General features: G+C 35.4%; 1 protein-coding gene across 2 annotated transcripts in view; it reads left to right on the plus strand.

Annotated features, from left to right (window-relative positions):
• Fsd1l (fibronectin type III and SPRY domain containing 1 like) overlaps nt 1-20436 on the plus strand; it is a 58122-nt gene that overhangs the window by 28042 nt on the left and 9644 nt on the right. Inside the window, exons 6-12 of one of the 2 annotated variants that reach the window (XM_048338511.1) lie at nt 300-421; nt 5332-5541; nt 6944-7042; nt 9199-9328; nt 10158-10190; nt 16762-16862; nt 17474-17725. In XM_048338511.1, the coding sequence (XP_048194468.1) occupies nt 300-421; nt 5332-5541; nt 6944-7042; nt 9199-9328; nt 10158-10190; nt 16762-16862; nt 17474-17725 (947 nt within the window). The remainder of the gene's footprint in view (nt 1-299; nt 422-5331; nt 5542-6943; nt 7043-9198; nt 9329-10157; nt 10191-16761; nt 16863-17473; nt 17726-20436) is intronic. The other variant, XM_048338521.1, reaches the window with a different exon arrangement.

The following is a 20436-nucleotide window of genomic DNA, read 5'->3' on the forward strand; positions in this document are numbered from 1 at the left end:
ATATTGGGTCTGGCCAAGATTATTTAAATACTGGACTTTTGTTTCATGTGATATTTGCGTATATATGCAATTTTATAAAAGTGGCTGGAGTTGCTAAGTTGTTAAATATCTTCAAAAGTTATTTTTCAGTTTTTAATAGAATTTTTAAAACACAAAGCAAATTTCTCCATTATTGTATATGTTTGTTATAGTCTCTGAAATCATTAAAGTGAAGGAATTTTTATCTTCTAATTTTATAAATTAAATATTTTATATTTCCATTCATTTATTTTTAAAAAGTATATTTGTGTTTACCATAGAGTCACAATGGCTTCAGCCTTTCGCCTTTCTTTGAAACCAAAGGTCAGTGACAACATGACTCATTTAATGGTGGATTTCTCTCAGGAAAGACAGATGCTGCAAACTTTGAAGTTTTTGCCAGGTAAATACATGTATTACATGTACAGCTTTGGATAAAACTTTTTCCTGTAAGATTTTTCTCTTGTACACATTGGCATGTAACTAGCAAAGAAGCATAGTGTGTTTGTGTGCGTATGTTTTCCTGAGTTCAATTAAAGAATAGCTTTAGTTGCTAGTTTTTTCTATAGAATTATTTTTTACTGGTAGTAACACTCCTTTTTAAGAGTACCATTAAGTGATATCATTTGTTGCTACTTTGGCAAAGAGAAGCAGTATAGCATGATGGTTAATGGTGGGCCTAGAGCCCACCATAGAGTCTAGACTTAGCTTTGAATTTTGCTGCTTGATTGATTGCTGTATTTAATTTTCTTCACCTTTAAAATGTTTTTCTTATGATATTTTTAGATTCAAAAAAGAATCTGATTCTTCTTGTGTGTGTGCCAATCTTGAGGCTTGAACTCAGGGCTTGGCACTCTTATTTGGCTTTTCACTCAGGTTGTACTTTATCATTTGAGCCACAGCTCCACTTTTGTCTTTTTGGTGGTTAATTGGACATAAAAATATCGTTTTTCTTTCTGGGATGGCTTTAAATCTCAATCCTCATATCTCAGCCTCCTCAGTAGCTAGGATTATAGGCATGAGCCACTGGCACCTGGCATGAATGGGTATTTCCAAGGTATTTGCAGCAGTATCTGGTACATAGTTAACATTCAGTGAATATTAACTATTATTATTTTTGTGGATTTGGGGATTTAGATGGAACTAAGATCAGTAATTATATGTTACTGTATCATTGTCATGTGATATATTAGCATCATATATTAATATTGTATGTTAACAATGACAAATTAACATTGACTTATTAGTGTTTAGTATTAGGATGCTGAAGTAGCCTGAGACATTTCAAGTTGAGTCCCAAATTATTACCTATGTATGTGAAAGAGACAGTTAAGGATATTTTGGTTAATATTTTTTTTTAGCACCAAGTAATGTTGTTAAATTAATAGGTAAAACTGTGTGGACATGATTTGTGGAACTAATGAATAGTTGAAAGTGACATTTTACTTACAAGTATTTTTTTAGATTAGCCATTCTTTAATAAATAGTATTGAAGATATAAAACCATTCATTTCTTTTGTGAATGCATATGAGTGTAATCCATTGTAATGCATATGATGTAATCCAGTAAGGGTAGCACAAGTGTTAAGTATTAACTTGTGTGGTAAAGATTAGCAATTCCAGAGAAGTCTATAGACGGAAGAGATGAATGAAGGATGTGTACTTGACCATGGGTGCCGCCTTTCAGAATTACAGATGGTCCTTGATTTATGGTTTTTGGACTTGTGATTTTTCTATATTATAATTCATAAATTCATAAATCATAATTATGATAATTCAAAAAAGACATCCAGAGAAACCGTATCTCAAGTTTTGGTCTTCCTGGCCTGATTATATAGTACAATATATTCTTGTGCTAATAGACAGTGATAGCAAGCCATGGGCAGCTTCCAGTCAGCTTCATGATTATGAAGATAAACTGCGGTATAGTACAATACAATGTGAGACTAAGCTATAACGTTCTGTATGTTTTCAAGTTTTTCTATTTAATTTTATTGTAAAGGTGATGTACAGAGGGGTTACAGTTATATAAGTAATGGAATGAAAGTACATTTCTTGTCAAACAAGAACTTCCCTCATTTTCTCCCATTTTCCCTCCCGCCCCTCCCCAGCTCCCCTCTCCCCCAAGTTGTAAAGTTCATTTCCAACATAGTGTCTTCTAAGTATTGCAGTTACATTGGTTCACTCTTTGTCCTTTGTCTCACCATTTTATATTCTCCTTCCCTTCCCCAAATCAGATAAATGTACATAAAGACAGAGGGCACCAAAATCAAAATCAGTGACAACAGAGGATAAACCAAAGGGGGAGGAGAAAAAAAAGAAATAACTTCACACAGTACATTAAAAAACAACAACCTCATTTTCATATCTTGGAGTTCATTTTGATCAGCATCATTTTATATGGTCATATGTATGTAGCTGTTGAGCTATTTTGTGATCCTCTGCTAGGACTATCATATACACATACTAATTATTACAAATGGAAACCATGGAGCCTATGTTTCTTTGGGTGTGGCTTCAAGTTTTAATTGGTCTAATGTGATATAACTTGATTATGAATTATAGAACACTACACTGTATAGTAGACCCTTTGGTGTTCTTGGGTATATCGTTTCCAGGTGAGGCTGCCATTGAGGAAGAACCTTTGAACCCTCAGGAACCATAGAGTTTAGTACTCCACTACAGATGTTTTAGGTTTTACATTTAGGTCTGGGATTCCTTTTAAGTTAACTGTTGTGGAGAAGTACGGTCTGACTATTGGTTTGTTTTTACAGGTTAATATCTAGTTTCTATACCATTAGTTGAAAAGACTTTTTTTCATTGCATTCACATTTTGAAAGGTCAGCTTAGTATATTTTTGTATGTCAATTTTTTTCATCTCTGTTCCATTGATCTATGTGGCTTTTTCTTTGATCAGCATCACATTGTCTTGATTAATGTAGCCTTAAAATATATAGAAGTCATGTGGTTTCAATTCCACAACTCTGTTCTCCTTCGGGCTCTGTTGACTCTTTTGGATCTTTTCCATATAGAGTCAGCTAATTGATACCTGCAAAATAACTTGATGAAATTGTAAGTTGAGAAGAATTGATATCTTAAGAATATTGTCTTCCAACTCATGAACATGAAGTACCTCTGCATTAATTTAGTTCTTTGATTTCTTTCATCAGTTTTTAGTTTCCTTTATAGACTCAGAACATTTTTGTTATATTTCTCTTTCACTTTCTCTGTATTTCTCTTTCTATGTTGCTAATTAGTGAATTTTAATTTCCCAGTTCTGTTTGTTCACTAGTGATAAATAGGAAAAAATGATTTTGTAATATTAATCTTACATTCCTTATTCATACTGTGATCACTTTTTACTTCCAGTTGTTTTTATTATCAATTGTTTGCTGTTTTCTACATAGATAATCATATTATTTGTGAACAAAGACAGTTTTATTTGCTCTTCTCAATGCAACAAATACTTATTTCTTTTTTTTTAAATCATTTTATGGCATTAGTTAAGACTTCTTTATTTCTGATTCAAGTTGGAAATGTTTTTATCCTGTCCTTTGCAAAATATCAATCCTCAATGTTTATTGCAAAAACAATTGCCTATTGCTTCTTTTTTGTTTTGTTTTTGGTGCTAGTTCTGGGGCTTGGACTCAGGGCCTGAGCACTGTCCCTGGCTTCTTTTTGCTCAAGGCTAGCACTCTACCACTTGAGCCACAGTACCACTTCCAGCTTTTTCTGTTTATGTGGTGCTGAGGAATTGAACTCAGGGCTTTATGCATGCAAGGCAAGCACTCTACCACTAAGCCATTTCCCAGCTCTACTCTATGCCTTTTTAAAGGTCTTTCTCTCTTGGTCTCCCTCCTCCCATTTTCCCTCTCCCTTCTGCTCTCTCTCCCCCCTTTCTCCCTCTCCTTGTTCTCCCCACCTCCTCCCTGTCTAAGGTTTTCCTTTTCTTTTTTTTTCCCCCTTGAGATAGGATATCATTATTTTCCTGCCTCACCCTTCCAAGTGCTGAGATTACTGGTATGCACTGCCATACTCAGCTCTAAAGAAATTCATTGTCAAGTGAAGTAAAAGAAATTAAGTCAGGCATGTCATATGTCACTCTTTTACTCTAGATTATTGTAGTGAGTCATAGAACTCTTAGGAGATACATTTAAAAATCCCTATGTATCTTAGGGAATTGGAAATTCTTGTTTTTGTGTGGTGTTGAGAAATTACAATTCTTGTATTAGAAGTTTTTAATTTTAAAAAATTAGTGGCTACAATAATATTTATGAGTTATATTGTGACCAAATAAGGACAATCAGCATATTTGCCACTTTAAATACTTAGTGTCATTTATATATTGAGAACATTCAAAATCTTCTCTTTTGAAATACGTAATAAGTTATTGTTAAATGTATCATTATCTTGTGCTACAGAGAACACCAGAATTCAGTGTTTCTTTCTAACTGCATTTTTGTATGTGATAACCAGTCTATTTACCCTTATATGTATCTGATAACCAGCCCATATAAACATGATTTTTTACTCTGAAAATATAACCTTCAATTATTTTAGTCATTATATTATAAACAATATATTCTGTTTGCTAGTACTAATTCAGTATATATACCATAACTCTGAAATAATAGACCAAAAATATGACATGAAGGCAAGATGCATGGTGCCTGACTAGCAAGTATGAGCTCATGAGTTCAGACTCTAATACTACCCTCTCCAAATGTATATATATACACACCCACATATACATACACATACACATATATGTATATACATACGTACATGTATATACATTCTGTTAAGTAACAAGTTATTCTTTGTTTTTATATTTAAAATATGCTTTTTGTCATCTAAATGGTTAATAAACTTGGTTCATGAAAAGCTTTGACACATGAATTTTTCGTAGCTCAGCAATAAAAGGCGCTTTGAAAATATTTTGAATATATAGGATGTCCTTTCTCATAACCTGATCCTTTTATTTTTCTTTTTTTTTTGGTCAGTCCTGGGCCTTGGACTCAGGGCCTGAGCACTGTCCCTGGCTTCTTTTTGCTCAAGGCTAGCACTCTGCCACTTGAGCCACAGCGTCACTTCTGGCCGTTTTCTATATATGTGGTGCTGGGGAATGGAACCCAGGGCTTCTTTTATACGAGGCGAGCACTCTTGCCACTAGGCCATACTCCCAGCCCCCTGATCCACTTTTGAGTAGTTCAAAAGCAGTATGAAAAGTAAAGGTTGAATGACAAGGATGTGCTTGATTACAGGTGTTGTAGTATGTGAAGAATGAGACCCCACTTTTTTCTTCTCTTGCAGTCCCCAAAGCTCCAGAGATTGATCCAGTAGATTGTTTGGTGGCTGACAATGCTGTAACAGTAGTTTGGAGAATGCCAGAAGAAGATAGTAAAATTGACCATTTCATACTAGAGTATCGGAAAACTAATTTTGATGGACTTCCACGTGTAAAGGATGAACGATGTTGGGAGATGGTTGATCATATTAAAGGCACTGAATATACATTATCAGGTAAAATGGCAGATTTCAGAAATCTCATTCTTAGAAAGTAAGTGTAGTTATGAAAAGTATTATTTACTTTTTTTTTTTTTTGCTGGTCCTGAGGCTTGAACTCTGGGCCAGAACTCTCTCTGAGCTTTTGTGCTCAATGGTAGTGCTCTACCACTTGAGCCACAGCTCCACTTCTGGCTTTTTTTGTTGATTTGTTTGTGTTTAAAGAGACTCATAGACTTTTTCCTGCTCAGGCTTGCTTGGAACCACAATCCTCAGATCTCAACCTTCTGAGTAGCTTAGTATTACAGGTGTGAGCCACAAGTGCTTGGCTATTTTTTACTTTAAGGTTAAAATTATTAAAAAAAATTCCTAAGTTTTTTTAAGCCACACTGACTTTCTAGATACTTATTATGGAAATAAATTTCTCTTTAAATGCAAAGCTTTTATTTTAACTACTTGCAGACATGTGCAGCCTGTTAAAACAGAATGTGTATAAAGCAAGTGTGGAATGATGTTCTGCAAACAATATTTTGGAGTAACAGTTTTCGTTTTGGTTTTCAGACTAAGAAAAAAATGCTATTAAAGTTTTAGATAAACTCAATACCCCACATTTCACTGGCACTATTTAACTCCTGTTGCTTTTATTGTTTGAGGAAATGTTGATACTAAAAATAGAGCTGTCACTTTTTTGTGCTGGTCTTTTTCAAAGGCTTTAAAAATAATTTCAGACTATTTGAAGTGACCAGATACTTCCTAGACATCTAGTGGTAGGTATGCATTGTAGTAACACCAGGAGTTATCATTATTAAGTAAACTGTTTATCAGGAGATGGCATTAGTGAACTTGACATAGAGTACACTTACTTCTTTATCTAATATATCTCATTTAATCTCTACCACAGTTATTGTCTTATCATTTCTATTTTACATGGAGAAAACTGGGTGTCACTCAGGTTGTTCAGAGTCTCATAGCTAGTAATTTTTGGACTGAAATTTTAATAGACAGCTTTAGTTTTTATTAATTTCTTTATTTCACTCCCTGTTTATAACTCATTTTTCACATAAAACTGTTACACAAATATAAAAATTCCTTAGGATTTCTGTTTTCCAGAGTTGATGAATGTGCTATTGTAAATTGTAACAGCTCTTTGAATGACAAATTCCTTTTGATGAGCACTGAAAGGGTACCTTCTTAAAATCATCAGGTTGACAGAATTGCTAAATTGTATACTTTATTTCTGAGAAAGAAAATTCTAGGTAAATTCTGATTCCTTTTTTATTTCAAGCATTATCCATTTAGCATAAATCTATACTCTTTCAAAAATAGAGTTACTTTAACTGAGGAAAATTGTTTGAATATTCATATTCATAGTTTTGAGGATAGAGACTTTTCATGTCTGAAAATGGTTTCATTATTTTAGGCTTAAAATTTGATTCAAAGTACATGAATTTCAGAGTGAGAGCTTGTAACAAGGCTGTAGCTGGAGACTATTCTGACCCAGTGACCCTAGAGACCAAAGGTAAGAGCAGTAGTTGTTTACATATCATAAAAGAAAATTTATCATCTGAAATCATTCCAGGCTTTGTGACAAGAAGCATTCCATGTGTGGTTTAATTCCTTCCTTACCTCCTCTACTACCCCATCTCTCACTTTTCCCAACAGTAGAAATAATAAGTCAAGGAAGACCAGACTACAGTAGTGAGTTTCATTAGATAATCCCTTATGATTGTATTATATAGGTAAAATAGCTTGAGGTAGTGTTTTATTTTCTCCTGGATGCTTAGTTTACAAATTTTAGGCATGTGTAAAATACATAAATATTGCTGAGATTTGCTTAGTTTATTTAGAGAATACCTAATGAATCCATAATAAAGAAGTGCCTATTTAATATAGTCTAGTCCTCAGATTCCCTGAATTACCTTGTTGTTATTACCATTGATAGGGTTTATTACTTGTTTTTGGAACTTAAACTCAGGGTTGTTTTTTTTTTTTTTTTGCTTACTTGGCTAATTTTGCTCACTTGAGCCATACCTCCAACCTAATTTTTGCTGGCTATTTTGGAGATGAAGTTTTATGGACTTTTCTGCCCAGGCTGGCTTTAGATCTTCATCTTCTAAACCACTAGCTCCTACTCTGTTTTCTTGCTGTTTATATGGAGTTCTTTACTTAATCCCTATAATCATCTTTAGTAATAAGTAGACTAGCTATTCCTATCCATACTACAGATGAAGAAAGTAAACAGTTTAATTGAGCACAGTCTCTGGATTGAATTTGGAAATACGAATCTGTTTCTGTGTTCTCTTTCAGCTTTTATTATAGGCTTGAAATTTTAGTTCTGGGCTCTGAGAATAATCTGCAATTAGTGCAAACTCCCTAAAATAACTTTGTTGAACACAATAGAAATTTTAGATATTACCATCATGAAGGCCTTTAATGCTAGAAAACTTCACGTGCACTAACCAATAACTGAAATATAGAGGTTTGCTATTTTGTTAAAGCAATTTATTTTGGAAATGCTAGATATCAATGTTTATCCTAACTTTTTAGTAACCTATCAAGGAATTGTATTTACATTTTTACTGAAAACCTTTATTATTTCTTCTTTCTCTAAGTTTAGTTCTGTTTAGAGGCAGATTTTGAAAGTTAACGTCTTCTTATGACATTTAGTAGAAACTGTGGAGTCAGTACATTTGTACCCAGAATGCTGTTTTATAAATAAAGACAATGAACAATAGCTTCGATAGATTGTTGAGATTGAAGTGTTCTTTACAGAACTAGTAACAGATAAAAGGATTCTTGATTCACTCAATAAACATTAGGCTCTCTTCATGTTTATTTTGTTGTTTGATGATGCATGCTTTACAGTTTGCTAATCCAACTAATATCCTTAAGTGGAGGAGGGTATTGTAAAGGAATATTCTTGTGATGTATAACTACTAAATTTGAGCCTTTATCATTAACATGAGTAAATTAATTGATAACTGTGGTACATGATTGAAACTTTGGGTTTCAACCAACTTTGTGTGTATGCGTATGTCTGCTGGCATACATGCACGTGCCAGTAGTGGGGTAAATTCAGGATGTGGGATAAATCCAGGTACTGAAAAGCCAAGTAAGAGCTTGAACCACACCTCCACTTACATTTTTCCCTTTTTCTTTTTGGTGGTTAATTGGAGATAAGAGTCTCATGAACTTTCCTTCCTAGTCTGGTTTCAAACCTCAGTCCTCAGGTCTCAGACTTCTGAGTAGTTAGGATCACAGGTTAACCACCAGCACCCAGCCAAGGAAACCTTGTAGTAGATGATGTATTTTAAATATTCTTGGGAATGCATTTCAAAATTGAAAAAAGCTGTAAATCAATATATTTTAATAATTTGCTTTTAGTTCTCCTAAAGGGAAGCTAATGAATACTGTGTTATATTGATTTCCTAAATTAGCAGGTCTAAGAACTTGTGACTAGTGCAGGTGTTTTCTCCAAATTCCAAATAAACTGAATAGCATAGTTTTATTTGTTTTCTTTACAGTGTAAATCACCTGTCACCCAAATTAGAACTTTAAATGTTTCAATTTGGAATTTAAACTTTATTCTCCATATATAGTGTTGAGTCAGCTGAGTAGGAAAATAATATAAGTGGTGTTCCAGAAAGTGGATATTAAAAATATTGTTTTGGGCAGCACTTAACTTCAGTTTGGATAACTCATCATCCCATTTGAACCTGAAAGTTGAAGATACCTGTGTAGAGTGGGATCCTACTGGAGGCAAAGGTCAAGAAAGTAAAATTAAAGGAAAAGAAAACAAGGGCAGGTAAGCTAGTTCATTGAATTTGTTATATGAACAATTCTTGTTCAGCAGTTTTTCACTAACAGTAACGTTGAAACTTATTTTACATATGTAAAAATGTGGGTACATTGGTTTTCACTTGACATTAACATATTTAAATTCATATTCTATATACTAGTATGATTTGTGATATTTTAGTAAATTCCGAAGTGAAGAGCATAATAATTAGACACTTGACTTGTCATTAACACTCTTTTTTAAAAAAAATTTTATTGTCAAACTGATGTACAGAGAGGTTACAGTTTGTGTGAAACTGTAGGCATTGGATACATTTCTTGTACTGTTTGTTACCTCCTTCCTCATTCCCCCTCCCCCTCCCCTTTCCCTTTCCCCACATATGTTGTTAACACTTTCATTGCTTTTTTCTTAGTTTCTTTTCTAATTTTATACACGTTTATTACACCAATTCATGTCTTTAAAGGTATGTATATACAGCAACTAGAACTGTTGGACACAAGTTCTGAATCAATCTTACACGTATAGATCACTTCTCTTGCCTGAAGGAGGTCTGCACTAAATGATAACTTTTAGTGTTTCGCCCACAGAGTTTTGCCCCAATAAGCAACTTAATGAATTCAAAAGATGGGCTGAAGGGCCTTTTATTATTTTAACAAAACTTAGACTCTGTCAAGTTTTGGAGCCTTTTCTCCCAGAGGAAATTTTTGTGGATTAAAAAAATAATGAATAAAAATTTTAACTCCTTCTCAGCAGGCTTTTGATCTCGTTTTACTAAAAAGTGTTAAATTTAAGTTGTTAAGCAGCCTCTTAACAGTTGCCTATTTTTATCTGACAGTGTCCATGTCACTTCACTGAAGAAACATACAAGGTGATGATCTGTGTCTGTCTAGTTCTAGGACTTAGTATATCTAGCTTGGCTGAGTAACTTTCAATTTTTCTTTTTAACCAACAAGCAGAAGCCATAGCAGCAGCCTTCATAAGCTAAATATTGCTGTGTGTAGACTGTTTTGTTATGAATTTACAGCATTGTAGTGTGCTACCTATTAGTTGTATTGCGTGTATATATGATAACAAAACCAGCTCTGCTTTTAAAGTCTTTTTTTTAATTATTTTCCTCATCTTATTTTTTTCCCTGCTTTTACTTATATACCTGGCATTTTTCTTGTGGTACTGTATTCAGTATCTATCTAACATTATGGTTTTTATATATATCATAACTTTTATATGTATTTTGACATGAGGTAGGTTCAGTGTTCTATATCTATAATAATTATGCTATTTCAAAAGCATCAAGACTGAAAAATTAAGGCTATTGCTGAAGTTATTAGGACAGTGCCAGAAAGATTATTTCAGACTGCATAAGGAACAGTATGCATATTGAAATACTGCATCTTTTCCAGAAACTAGAATATGTTATCATTTCAATGGTTATCATCTCTCTTCAGTTTGTTTATTATTGAAAAAAGTGATTTCATAGTGTGTTATAGATTATCATAGGTTGAATAGAGTCTATGAAGTTTTTACTTTGATTACTTGGAAAGTTTTAGACTGATTTATCATTTCAAGTTACATTGTTTCATTCTCTCTCTTTGTTTTCCTGTTAAAGGTACTTTAAAAGTAGACCATTTCTAGGTGTTGTACAGGTTAAATATCACTTACCTGAAATGTTTGGGACCCTAAAGTGTCTTAGGTTGTTTTTTTTTTTCCAAGTTTTAGAACACTTGCAAATATATAATGAAATATCCTGAGATTAGGACCCAAATGTAAACATGAAATCCTTTTTTTTTTAAAAGCAATTTATGCATATCCTGAAGACAATTTTATGTAGTGTTTTTGGTGATCCTGAGTTTTGAGTATAACTCATCACATGAGGGTCAGGTGTGGAATTTTGTACTTTTGGCATTGTGTCAATTGTCAGAGTTTTCAGTGTTGCTCAGATTTCTGGATTAGAAGTGCTCAACCTGTATGCATAGTCTTCATATTTTCCCTTTGCATAAATATTTATTTAGTGTAGAGTATGTGCTGGATGTTATGGAGTTTATAGGGAAAAATACTGTCTTTGCCTTCAAGAAATTTGCTTTGACCCATATAGGTGAGATATGCACAATTAACAATAATGCATGGTAGACATTATCTGTATTGATGTCAATAAGAGAACTCAAAGGAAGAGAGATGTCCAGAGCTGTTAGGTGTTCAGCTGTTTAGAACAGTGCCTCAAATTGATGTTAACAGTCAAACCTTTACTAATTTACTGTGATTAGATAACCACAAAGAAAAGGGTTTTTTCACTTCCACCAGTGTTCCCTTTTTCCAGCCAAATAGCAAACAATTAACAGATCATAGAGGATTTCTATCACTGCCAAAAGCTCTAAACAAAAGAACCCAAGGGCCAGGAAGTGGAAAAGTACTAAGATACAGTGGAGAAAGTATTTCTAATACCCCCTGCTCCTTAAGGAGGTTTCAGTGAAGACATCTGAAAAGCATAAGCATCTCAGCATAGGGCTTCCCTCCCAAAAGGGGCCTCTGATTTAAGATGACTAATAAGGCAGGAATGAAGATATGCCTGAGTATGGTTGGGGAGAGGGATAGAACTGCAGCTCTTTCTTAAAAACTCTGGGGTACTAGAGCTGCCCCAAGTCTGGTATAAGCAAGGCAGTCCTCACCCAGCGAAAAACTACTAAGGCCAACATCTCTAACCTCCCCCAAGGCCTGCTAGGTAAAGCCTTTTTAATTGTCTCTGATGGTGTGTAAAAGATCACACAAAAGATTTTGGCCTAGAAGGAGACTCCTCAGATGAGTTATGTAGTGTGTGGCAAGATGTGGAAGGCCTTTTTTTTCCTGGTGCTTGAACTCAGAACCTGGGTGCTGTCCCTGAGCTTTTGTGCTCATGAGTATACTCTACCATTTGAGCTACAGCTCTACTTCTGGCTTCTTTTGGTAGTTAATTGGAGATAAGAGTCTCACTTTCTTTCCTTTCCAGGCTGGTTTTGAACCACGTTTCTCAGACCTCAGTCTCTTTAGGCACTAGGATTATAGACATTAGCTACCAGCACTCAGCTGGAAGGCTTTTTTTTTAAGTGTTACTGGGGTTTGAACTCAGGCTTAGGGCTGACTAGGCAGGCACACTACTGCTGAGTCATGCTTTCAGCACTGTTTTTCAGTAGTTATTTTTAGGAGAGAGCTCACTTCCTACATGCCTGACCCATGCCTACTTTAGGTATATGGTCATACCACAAGGTCCATGGATACAGAAGCTCACAGACTTTTCTTCCCACCATTGGCCTTGCTCTGTCATCTTCCTAATCTTTTTGGGATGACAGCTGTAACTATCTAAACTTGGCAAAAGTCTATGTGTCGGGCGGTGGGGGGGGCGGTGGTTGTCTTATGAACTTGCTGTGCAAGGAACTGTGGTTCTTCATTTTCAGCGCTCCAGGTAAGTAAGATTATAGACATGAGCCACCAGCACCCAGAAGACCATCATCTTTGAAGTGGGAGGGTGTGTGGTATTTGGACTTACAGTAAGGGGTCCAAGAAGAAAGGTACTTAAGTGGATTGTGTAAGTATGGAGAAAACTGGTACATTTAATTATATAGTGCTTGCTAGGGCTTGGGAGGCAGATTAGGACTCAAATCAACCTCAGATGCCAAGCCAAGTAGACTGAACAGCATTGAAGACATGATTTTAAAATATAGCATTCAGTCTTAGGTTTACGCTATACTTGTGAACAAGGTAAAAAGTGGGTAGTAAAGACATCATTTGAGGTAGGTGCTGGTGGCTCACCCCTGTAATCCTAGCTTCTCAGGAGGCTGAGATCTGAGGATAGCTGTTTGAAGCCAGTCTAGGTAGGAAAGTCTGTTATCTCCAATTAAGTACAAAAATGCTCAGGGACAGTACCCAGGTCCTGAGTTCAAGCCCCAGGGCCAGCATGAGGGAGAGGGTGGTGAAGAGAGGAAGGGGGAGGGAAGAAGGAGAAGAAGGGGGGTGGAGGAGACAGACAAACAGACAGACAGGGAGAGGAAGAAGGAGAGGAGGAGAGAAGGGAGAGAGAATTTGAGGTTGCAAAGCCTGAATTCAGATAGTTAAATGGACAAAGAGTATCAGGTGGGAGGATAATATATATGATAATAGGTGTTCTTGCAAAAATGTACTTCAAGTTGGAACTATGGAAGCTGCAATGGAAGACTTCCTTTTCTCTGAAACAAAATTGCTATTCTCAATTGTTATATCTGTTTTTCTTTTCTTCATGCTTCCCCTTATTTCTTTACTACTGGTAAGTTACACATTTTTTTCTTGAAAAAAATGTTTTTGTGGCTTTCAGATGAGCTCTTAGCATATTTTGAAAAGATGCCAATGAAACTTTTCTTTTAATTTATATTGTATGACTTCTTTTTGCTTTTTATTCTAAATTACCTAGGGTACATTTTTCAAACTGTGTGTTTCTTCCTAACTCACAATGGGCCCACTGACAGGAAAGGAACAGTCAGTATATTTATATTTATTATGAAATCCTAAAGCATTGTGTTGACCTAGTTTAGGAATATGGTTCAGCATTCCTTTTCATATCTTTCCAATATTGCATCTAATATACTCTTCACACTTGTTTTGTTTTGTTGCCAGTCCTGGGGCTTGAACTCAGGGCCTGAGCACTGACTTCCCTGACTTCTTTTTTGCTCAAGGCTAGCACTCTACCACTTGAGCCACAGCACCATTCCGGCTTTTTCTAAATATGTGGTGCTGAGGAATTGAACCCAGGGCTTCATGTATATGAGACGAGCACTTTTACCACTAGGCCATATTCCCAGTCCTCTTCACACTTTTTTTTAGTGTCGTTCCTGGGACCTGAACTCAGGGCCTGGGTGCTGTTCCTGAGCTTTTGTTCTCAAGGCTAGTGCTCTACCACTTGAGCCACAGTTCCACTTCTGGTTTTTGTGGTGGTTAGTTGCAAATAAGAGTTTCAAGGAGTTTTCTACCTGGGCTGGTTGTGAACCACAGTCCTCATATCTTAACTTCTTGAGTAGCTAAGATTACAGGTGTGAGCCACTAGCACCTAATTCATGTTTCTTTTATTTAAGCAATAGAATGATTCCTTCAAATGAAATCTTTTCAGAAGCCTAATCTAAAAAGAGTGAAAGAAAAGACTCTTAGAGCTGGCCTCTTCCCACAGTCCCACAGAAGCTTCCGTGACCTCTATAGAGTTCCCTGGGTTTGGGACATGATTTGAAAATACCAGTTTCAAATGCCATGTCTGACCTCAAACCACTAGAACAATGAAAACAGAACTACATTTACTCCTGTTTAGGGGGGAAATGCTTGAACTTAGAGCCTGACTACTCTCCCTTAACTTTATTCACTAAGGCTGGCATTCTACCACATCTAGCATTTTGGAGGCTAAGTGGGAATAATCATTTCATGAATTTTCCTGCCAGGATTGCCTTTGAACCATGATCCTCAGTCTTAGCCTTCAGAGTAGCTAGCATTATAGGTGTGAGCCACTGCACCTAGTTTATTCTTAGTTTGAGAGACAAACTCTTAGTTCAAGATAAAATATGCAGACTAATTTTGATCAGGTTATTAATATTCTTGATCAACTTATATATAAAGCTTAAAAATTGTAATGTAGAATTGTTTTACTTTTTCTCTTCTTTAGAATTGTCATTAAGTGGACTGTAGAATTTTACTTTCTTACTACTTGATGGCTCATAAGAATGTATATTGTGTATCTTAGAAAACCTTATAAGCCAAATCTTGAAATAACTTAAAAAAATTCAAAATAGGAAGTGGCACTGTGTCGCAACTGGTAGACAGCACTAGCTTTGAGCTGAAGAGCTAAGGGACAGTGCCCAGGCCCAGAGTTCAAGCCCCATGACTGACACAAACAAAAAAGCTTCAAAATAAGTGAACATGCATTTTTCTTCCTTTTTTTCTTATTTTTAATCCCCTATTTTGGAGGACCTCTCAAAAACGCTTCTAGGTTTTTCCTTCATCAAATTTTGCTTTGTTCTTTCCTCTCTGAGTACAAATTCTGCAGAAATTTTATCTGCCTATCCTTACTTACCTTTGCTCATACTATCTGTTGAAGTGGAAACTTTAGTCAGTTAACAGTGTCATTATAAAGAATTTTTTTTTGGTGGGGGGAGGGACTGGGGATATGGCCTAGTGGCAAGAGTGCCTGTCTTGTATACATGAAGCTCTGGGTTCGATTCCCCAGAACCACATATACAGAAAATGGCCAGAAGTGGCGCTGTGGCTCAAGTGGCAGAGTGCTAGCCTTGAGCAAAAAGAAGCCAGGGACAGTGCTCAGGCCCTGAGTCCAAGGCCCAGGACTGGCCAAAAAAAAAAAATTTTTTTTTTTTTTTTTGCAAAAAGGACCTTTGACATCCTCTGGATGGAGATAAACTCCATCATGTAAGTGCAGTAGTTGTGGAATTATATGGTATGGCTTGATATCATCCACTATAAAGTGGAGCCTAAGCAGTCCTTGAGTTTTTTTTTTAACTGTCTAATCTGCATGACAGCAAGACAACATGTAAATAATGTAGAAGAAGCAATAGAACCATGTGAAGTACTAATTTTAAATATCTTTATTCTTTGCCTTTATCAGGAATTTTTCTAGTGTTAGTTGATAGCATATTAATATCTATTAAACTGACCTTTTAGGAAGAACAAATCTAGTGCAACTATATTTTAGAAGTATTATTTTTTATTATTGGTGAAAATATACATAAGCATTTTCATTTTTTCAAAAGATAATCTTAACTATAGGATAATCTTAACAAATATTTTATTGGCTTTTAAATGTACTAATTCGGAATAATTAAAATGTTATTTTTAAAAAATCTTCAATTTACTTGCAATAAAAGCTTAATATTGTCTCCTTAACCATTTTTTAAATGTTTATTGTTGAAATGATGTACAGAGGGGTTACAGTTTCCCCTTACCATTCAAATAATACAAATGCTTTATAATACTTGATATGATCCTACACATGGATATGGATAATTGCTATTTCTCTTTTCAAGAGGAAAGGTATATAATAAAGGGCAATAATAAATTTACTTAGTTATGATTACGAGAAATCTAGTTTGCCTTAGTTTTTAATGTAAATTTAATTCTAAGATAGAACCCTAAGTCTTCCTTGATCCTTTTTTTCTCCTCGCAAGTCTGTCTCATTTTCATTGCTCCTTATTTTAACTGTGTTTTCTTTGTATAAACTTGCTTGATCTGCATGCCACAGATGTTTTCAACCTGCTTTGCATTGGTAGCCTTTTACATTGAAGTGTTTACAATTGACACCTCTCTAATAATAATTCATATCAAATGGTACTTTTTTGGTAACATGATTAGAAATCTTTCCAGGGACTTGTTCCTCTATTTGTAATTTTAGTTTATGAACATTATCAACAAAGAAATAATTTTTCTGTTTCTTCCTGTTTATATAGAAGTGGTACACCATCTCCCAAACGAACATCCATAGGCTCCAGGCCACCATCAGTAAGAAGCAGCAGAGACCGTTTTACTGGGGAATCATACACAGTTTTAGGTAGGATAAGACATAGTGTTGTTGATCACCTCAGACTAAAGCATCACAGTCACACTGGTGGGTTTTCTAGTAACTCGTAGCTAGAATGGCTGCCTGTGTGTTGAATGAATCTTTGCAGAACTTTCTCCAGACTAAAACCCAATAACTTTGGAGTTTTTTCTGATTGATTTATTCATACTTTTTTAAATTACTTCATCTCACATACTGTTGCCACATATATGTATAACCCTTGATAAAGTAATAGAAAAATAAGTTCTGAAGTATTTTCTGTTCAGAAGAAATAAATACAAAAGTAAAATTACAGTTCTTTGTGTTTAGTGTCTATGTGTTAATGTGACGATTTTCATAGGAGGAGTCATTGAATTAGCCAAGCCAGGTGGCACAAACCTATAATCTAAATGCTTGAGAGGCTAAAACAGGTAGATCCACTAAGATCAGCTTGGGCTAAATACATAGAAATTTGTCTTACTGTCTAAATAAGTAAAATAAAATAATTAAATTGGAAAATGTAGTTGAATTAAAGTTGGTGTGCTATTTGTAGAACAAGTGATAAGTAAAAATTTGTATGATTCATATGACCAAGTAAGTCAAGTCTTTTCTCTAATCTGTAGGGGACACGGCTATTGAAAGTGGACAGCATTATTGGGAAGTCAAGGCGCAGAAAGATTGCAAATCCTACAGTGTGGGAGTAGCATACAAAACTTTGGGAAAGTTTGATCAGCTGGGAAAGACAAACACTAGCTGGTGTATCCATGTCAACAACTGGCTACAAAACACATTTGCAGCAAAACATAATAATAAAGTCAAAGCTTTGGATGTTTCTGTTCCTGAAAAAATAGGTGTATTTTGTGATTTTGATGGGGGTAAGTTTACTTACTTTCTCATTAATCATCTCATCATGGTTGCTTATATTTCACCACTTTTCATAATTAAATTATAGAAAATTTTCTTTAGTACTGTGTAAGAACATCTAGTCTAGGCTTTGATCACAGGCATAATAGAAGGACATGGTATCTGTTTGAAGCTCTAGAAAAGGAATCAGTTATTATACACTAAGTCTGGAAGACTTTTGCTAATTTTAGACTTGGGCACTAAAATTTCTTCTGTTTTAGTGCCTTTCTTATATTTTATTACCTACCTGTAAAGAATGGTGGAATCAATATTTTTTAAGTGGAAATAGATCTCAGAAATTACCCAGTCTATTTGCTAAACAATTTAAAGCTCTTTTTTTATGGTGGGGGAATGGGCTTGAAAGCCCTGGACTGTCTAGCACCTCTACCCTTTAAGCCACAGCTCTACTCGCTTTTTTGGTGGTTAATTGGAGATAAAGAGTCTCTAGATTTTCCTGCTTAGACTGGCTCTAAACTGTGATCCTCAGATGTAGGATTACAGGTGTGAGGTACTGGAGGCAGCATGGAAATACTTTTTAATATGAAATTTACTGTCTTCGAAGGCACTCTACTTGTTGGGCAGCTCTTTGTTAAGTCTTTCTAAAATGACTCACTTCATCTCCCTATAATGTTGCTCTTAAATTTTGCCATTTGAAGAAACACAAATTATGGTCCCTAATCCACATTCACATGATAAATCTTCCTGTTAAAAATGACTTTCATTGGGCTGGGGATATAGCCTAGTGGCAAGAGTGCCTGCCTCGGATACACGAGGCCCTAGGTTCGATTCCCCAGCACCACATATACAGAAAACGGCCAGAAGCGGCGCTGTGGCTCAAGTGGCAGAGTGCTAGCCTTGAGCGGGAAGAAGCCAGGGACAGTGCTCAGGCCCTGAGTCCAAGGCCCAGGACTGGCCCAAAAAAAAAAAAAAAAAAAAAAAAAAAAAAAAAAAAATGACTTTCATTGCCTTTCTTGGTCTTTTGTGATGGACTATACATATTTTATTATTAGCTGTTTCTCTTATAATTGAATTATTCTGGACACTTAAAAATATATTGTTATTTACTAGGACAACACATTTCTTAAAGACTTGTTCTTAGAGTAGAACACACAACCTTTCTGACTGGCATAAGAACAGTGACTTGGCAACACTATTTCTTGTCATTTTTACTGCACTGTTAAATACTTTCTACTTGTGTTGCTCTTGTAGCCACCTGATCTATTAGATTTCTTATCGTAGAATTCACCAGATTGTCTTTTCTTTGAACAGGAAGCCTAGAGTTTCCTGAGTTACTATTTTATGTTTTTTAATAGACTAAACTTGTATAAACTTGACTAACCTTGTCCTCTTCAAATCATCTAAAAACTAACTTGATACTTTGTCTTTTGAAAAAAATCTTTTAAGCTTTTTGAATTATTTAATAAATATTGTCTCTGAAGTTACTTAACTAACCAATAACAATTTTGAAGATCACATAATAGTGAACTAAGGAACAAAAAGATTTCCATAGATGTTTCTAAGTTGACCCTTTAAGTAAATAGTTCAAAATCTATTACTTTAAGTAACTGGTAGCAAACAATTCTAGGAACTATCAACTTAATATTAACTTAATCATTGAAACAAAAAAGGAAAAAATAGTTTTTTGACATGATTTATTTTTAGTGTTGACACATTGGTTTGGTGCATTTTTATTTACTCACTTGGATTTAGATAAATTATTTTCCTCACCATAAATCACCAATTTACTGATACTTTTTCTTTTTTGGCTACCAAGAGAACAGTTGCTAATTTTCTTCTTTCCTTTCCCATACTCTGATTCCACACAGAGAATAGGGAGAAGTGGTTGATAGCCTAAAGCATAAAGAAAATAGGAAAAACTAATACATAGAAAGGGATAAGATTCTTTGTCCCTTGAAACATACTAGTACACTCATCTTCACTGGTAGAGAGGTGGCTCTGTACATTTCAGAAAACAATAGCCATGTTATGATACTCTAGCATTAGAAATAGTAGAGAATAGCCAGACACCAGTGGCTCCTGTCCACATTCCTAGCCATTCAGGAGGCTTTGATCTGAGAATTGAGGTTTGAAGCCAGCATGGGCAAATGAAACCAAGAAATCCTCATCTCCACTTAACCAGCAAAAAGCTGAAACTGGAGTCATGGCTCAAGTTGGAGTGCCAGTCTTTAGCAAGAAACCTGAGTAAGGGCTGGGAATATTGCCTAGTGGTAATATACTTGCCTCGTATACATGAAGCCCTAGGTTCAATTCCTCAGCACCACATATATAGAAAAGTCCAGAAGTGGCACTGTGGCTTAGGTTGGCAGAGTGCTAGCCTTGAGCAAAAAGAAGCTAGGGACAGTGCTCAGGCCCTGAGTTCAAGCCCCAGGACTGGCAAAGAAGAAAAGAAAAAGAAAGCTGAGCAAGAGTGTGAAGTCCAGAATTTAAGCTTGAGTTCTGGAAAATAAGTATTAGAGTAAATGCTAAAAGAGTAGTGAGTGGGGATTAGGGTGGGGGTGGGGCCTAGCCTTTTTAGGATGTAGTTTTTTTTTTTTTTTTTTTGGCCAGTCTTGGGCCTTGGACTCAGGGCCTGAGCACTGTCCCTGGCTTCTTCCCGCTCAAGGCTAGCACTCTGCCACTTGAGCCACAGCGCCGCTTCTGGCTGTTTTTCCGTATATGTGGT

This window comes from Perognathus longimembris, chromosome 1, assembly GCF_023159225.1.
Source record: "Perognathus longimembris pacificus isolate PPM17 chromosome 1, ASM2315922v1, whole genome shotgun sequence".
NCBI lineage: Eukaryota > Metazoa > Chordata > Mammalia > Rodentia > Heteromyidae > Perognathus > Perognathus longimembris.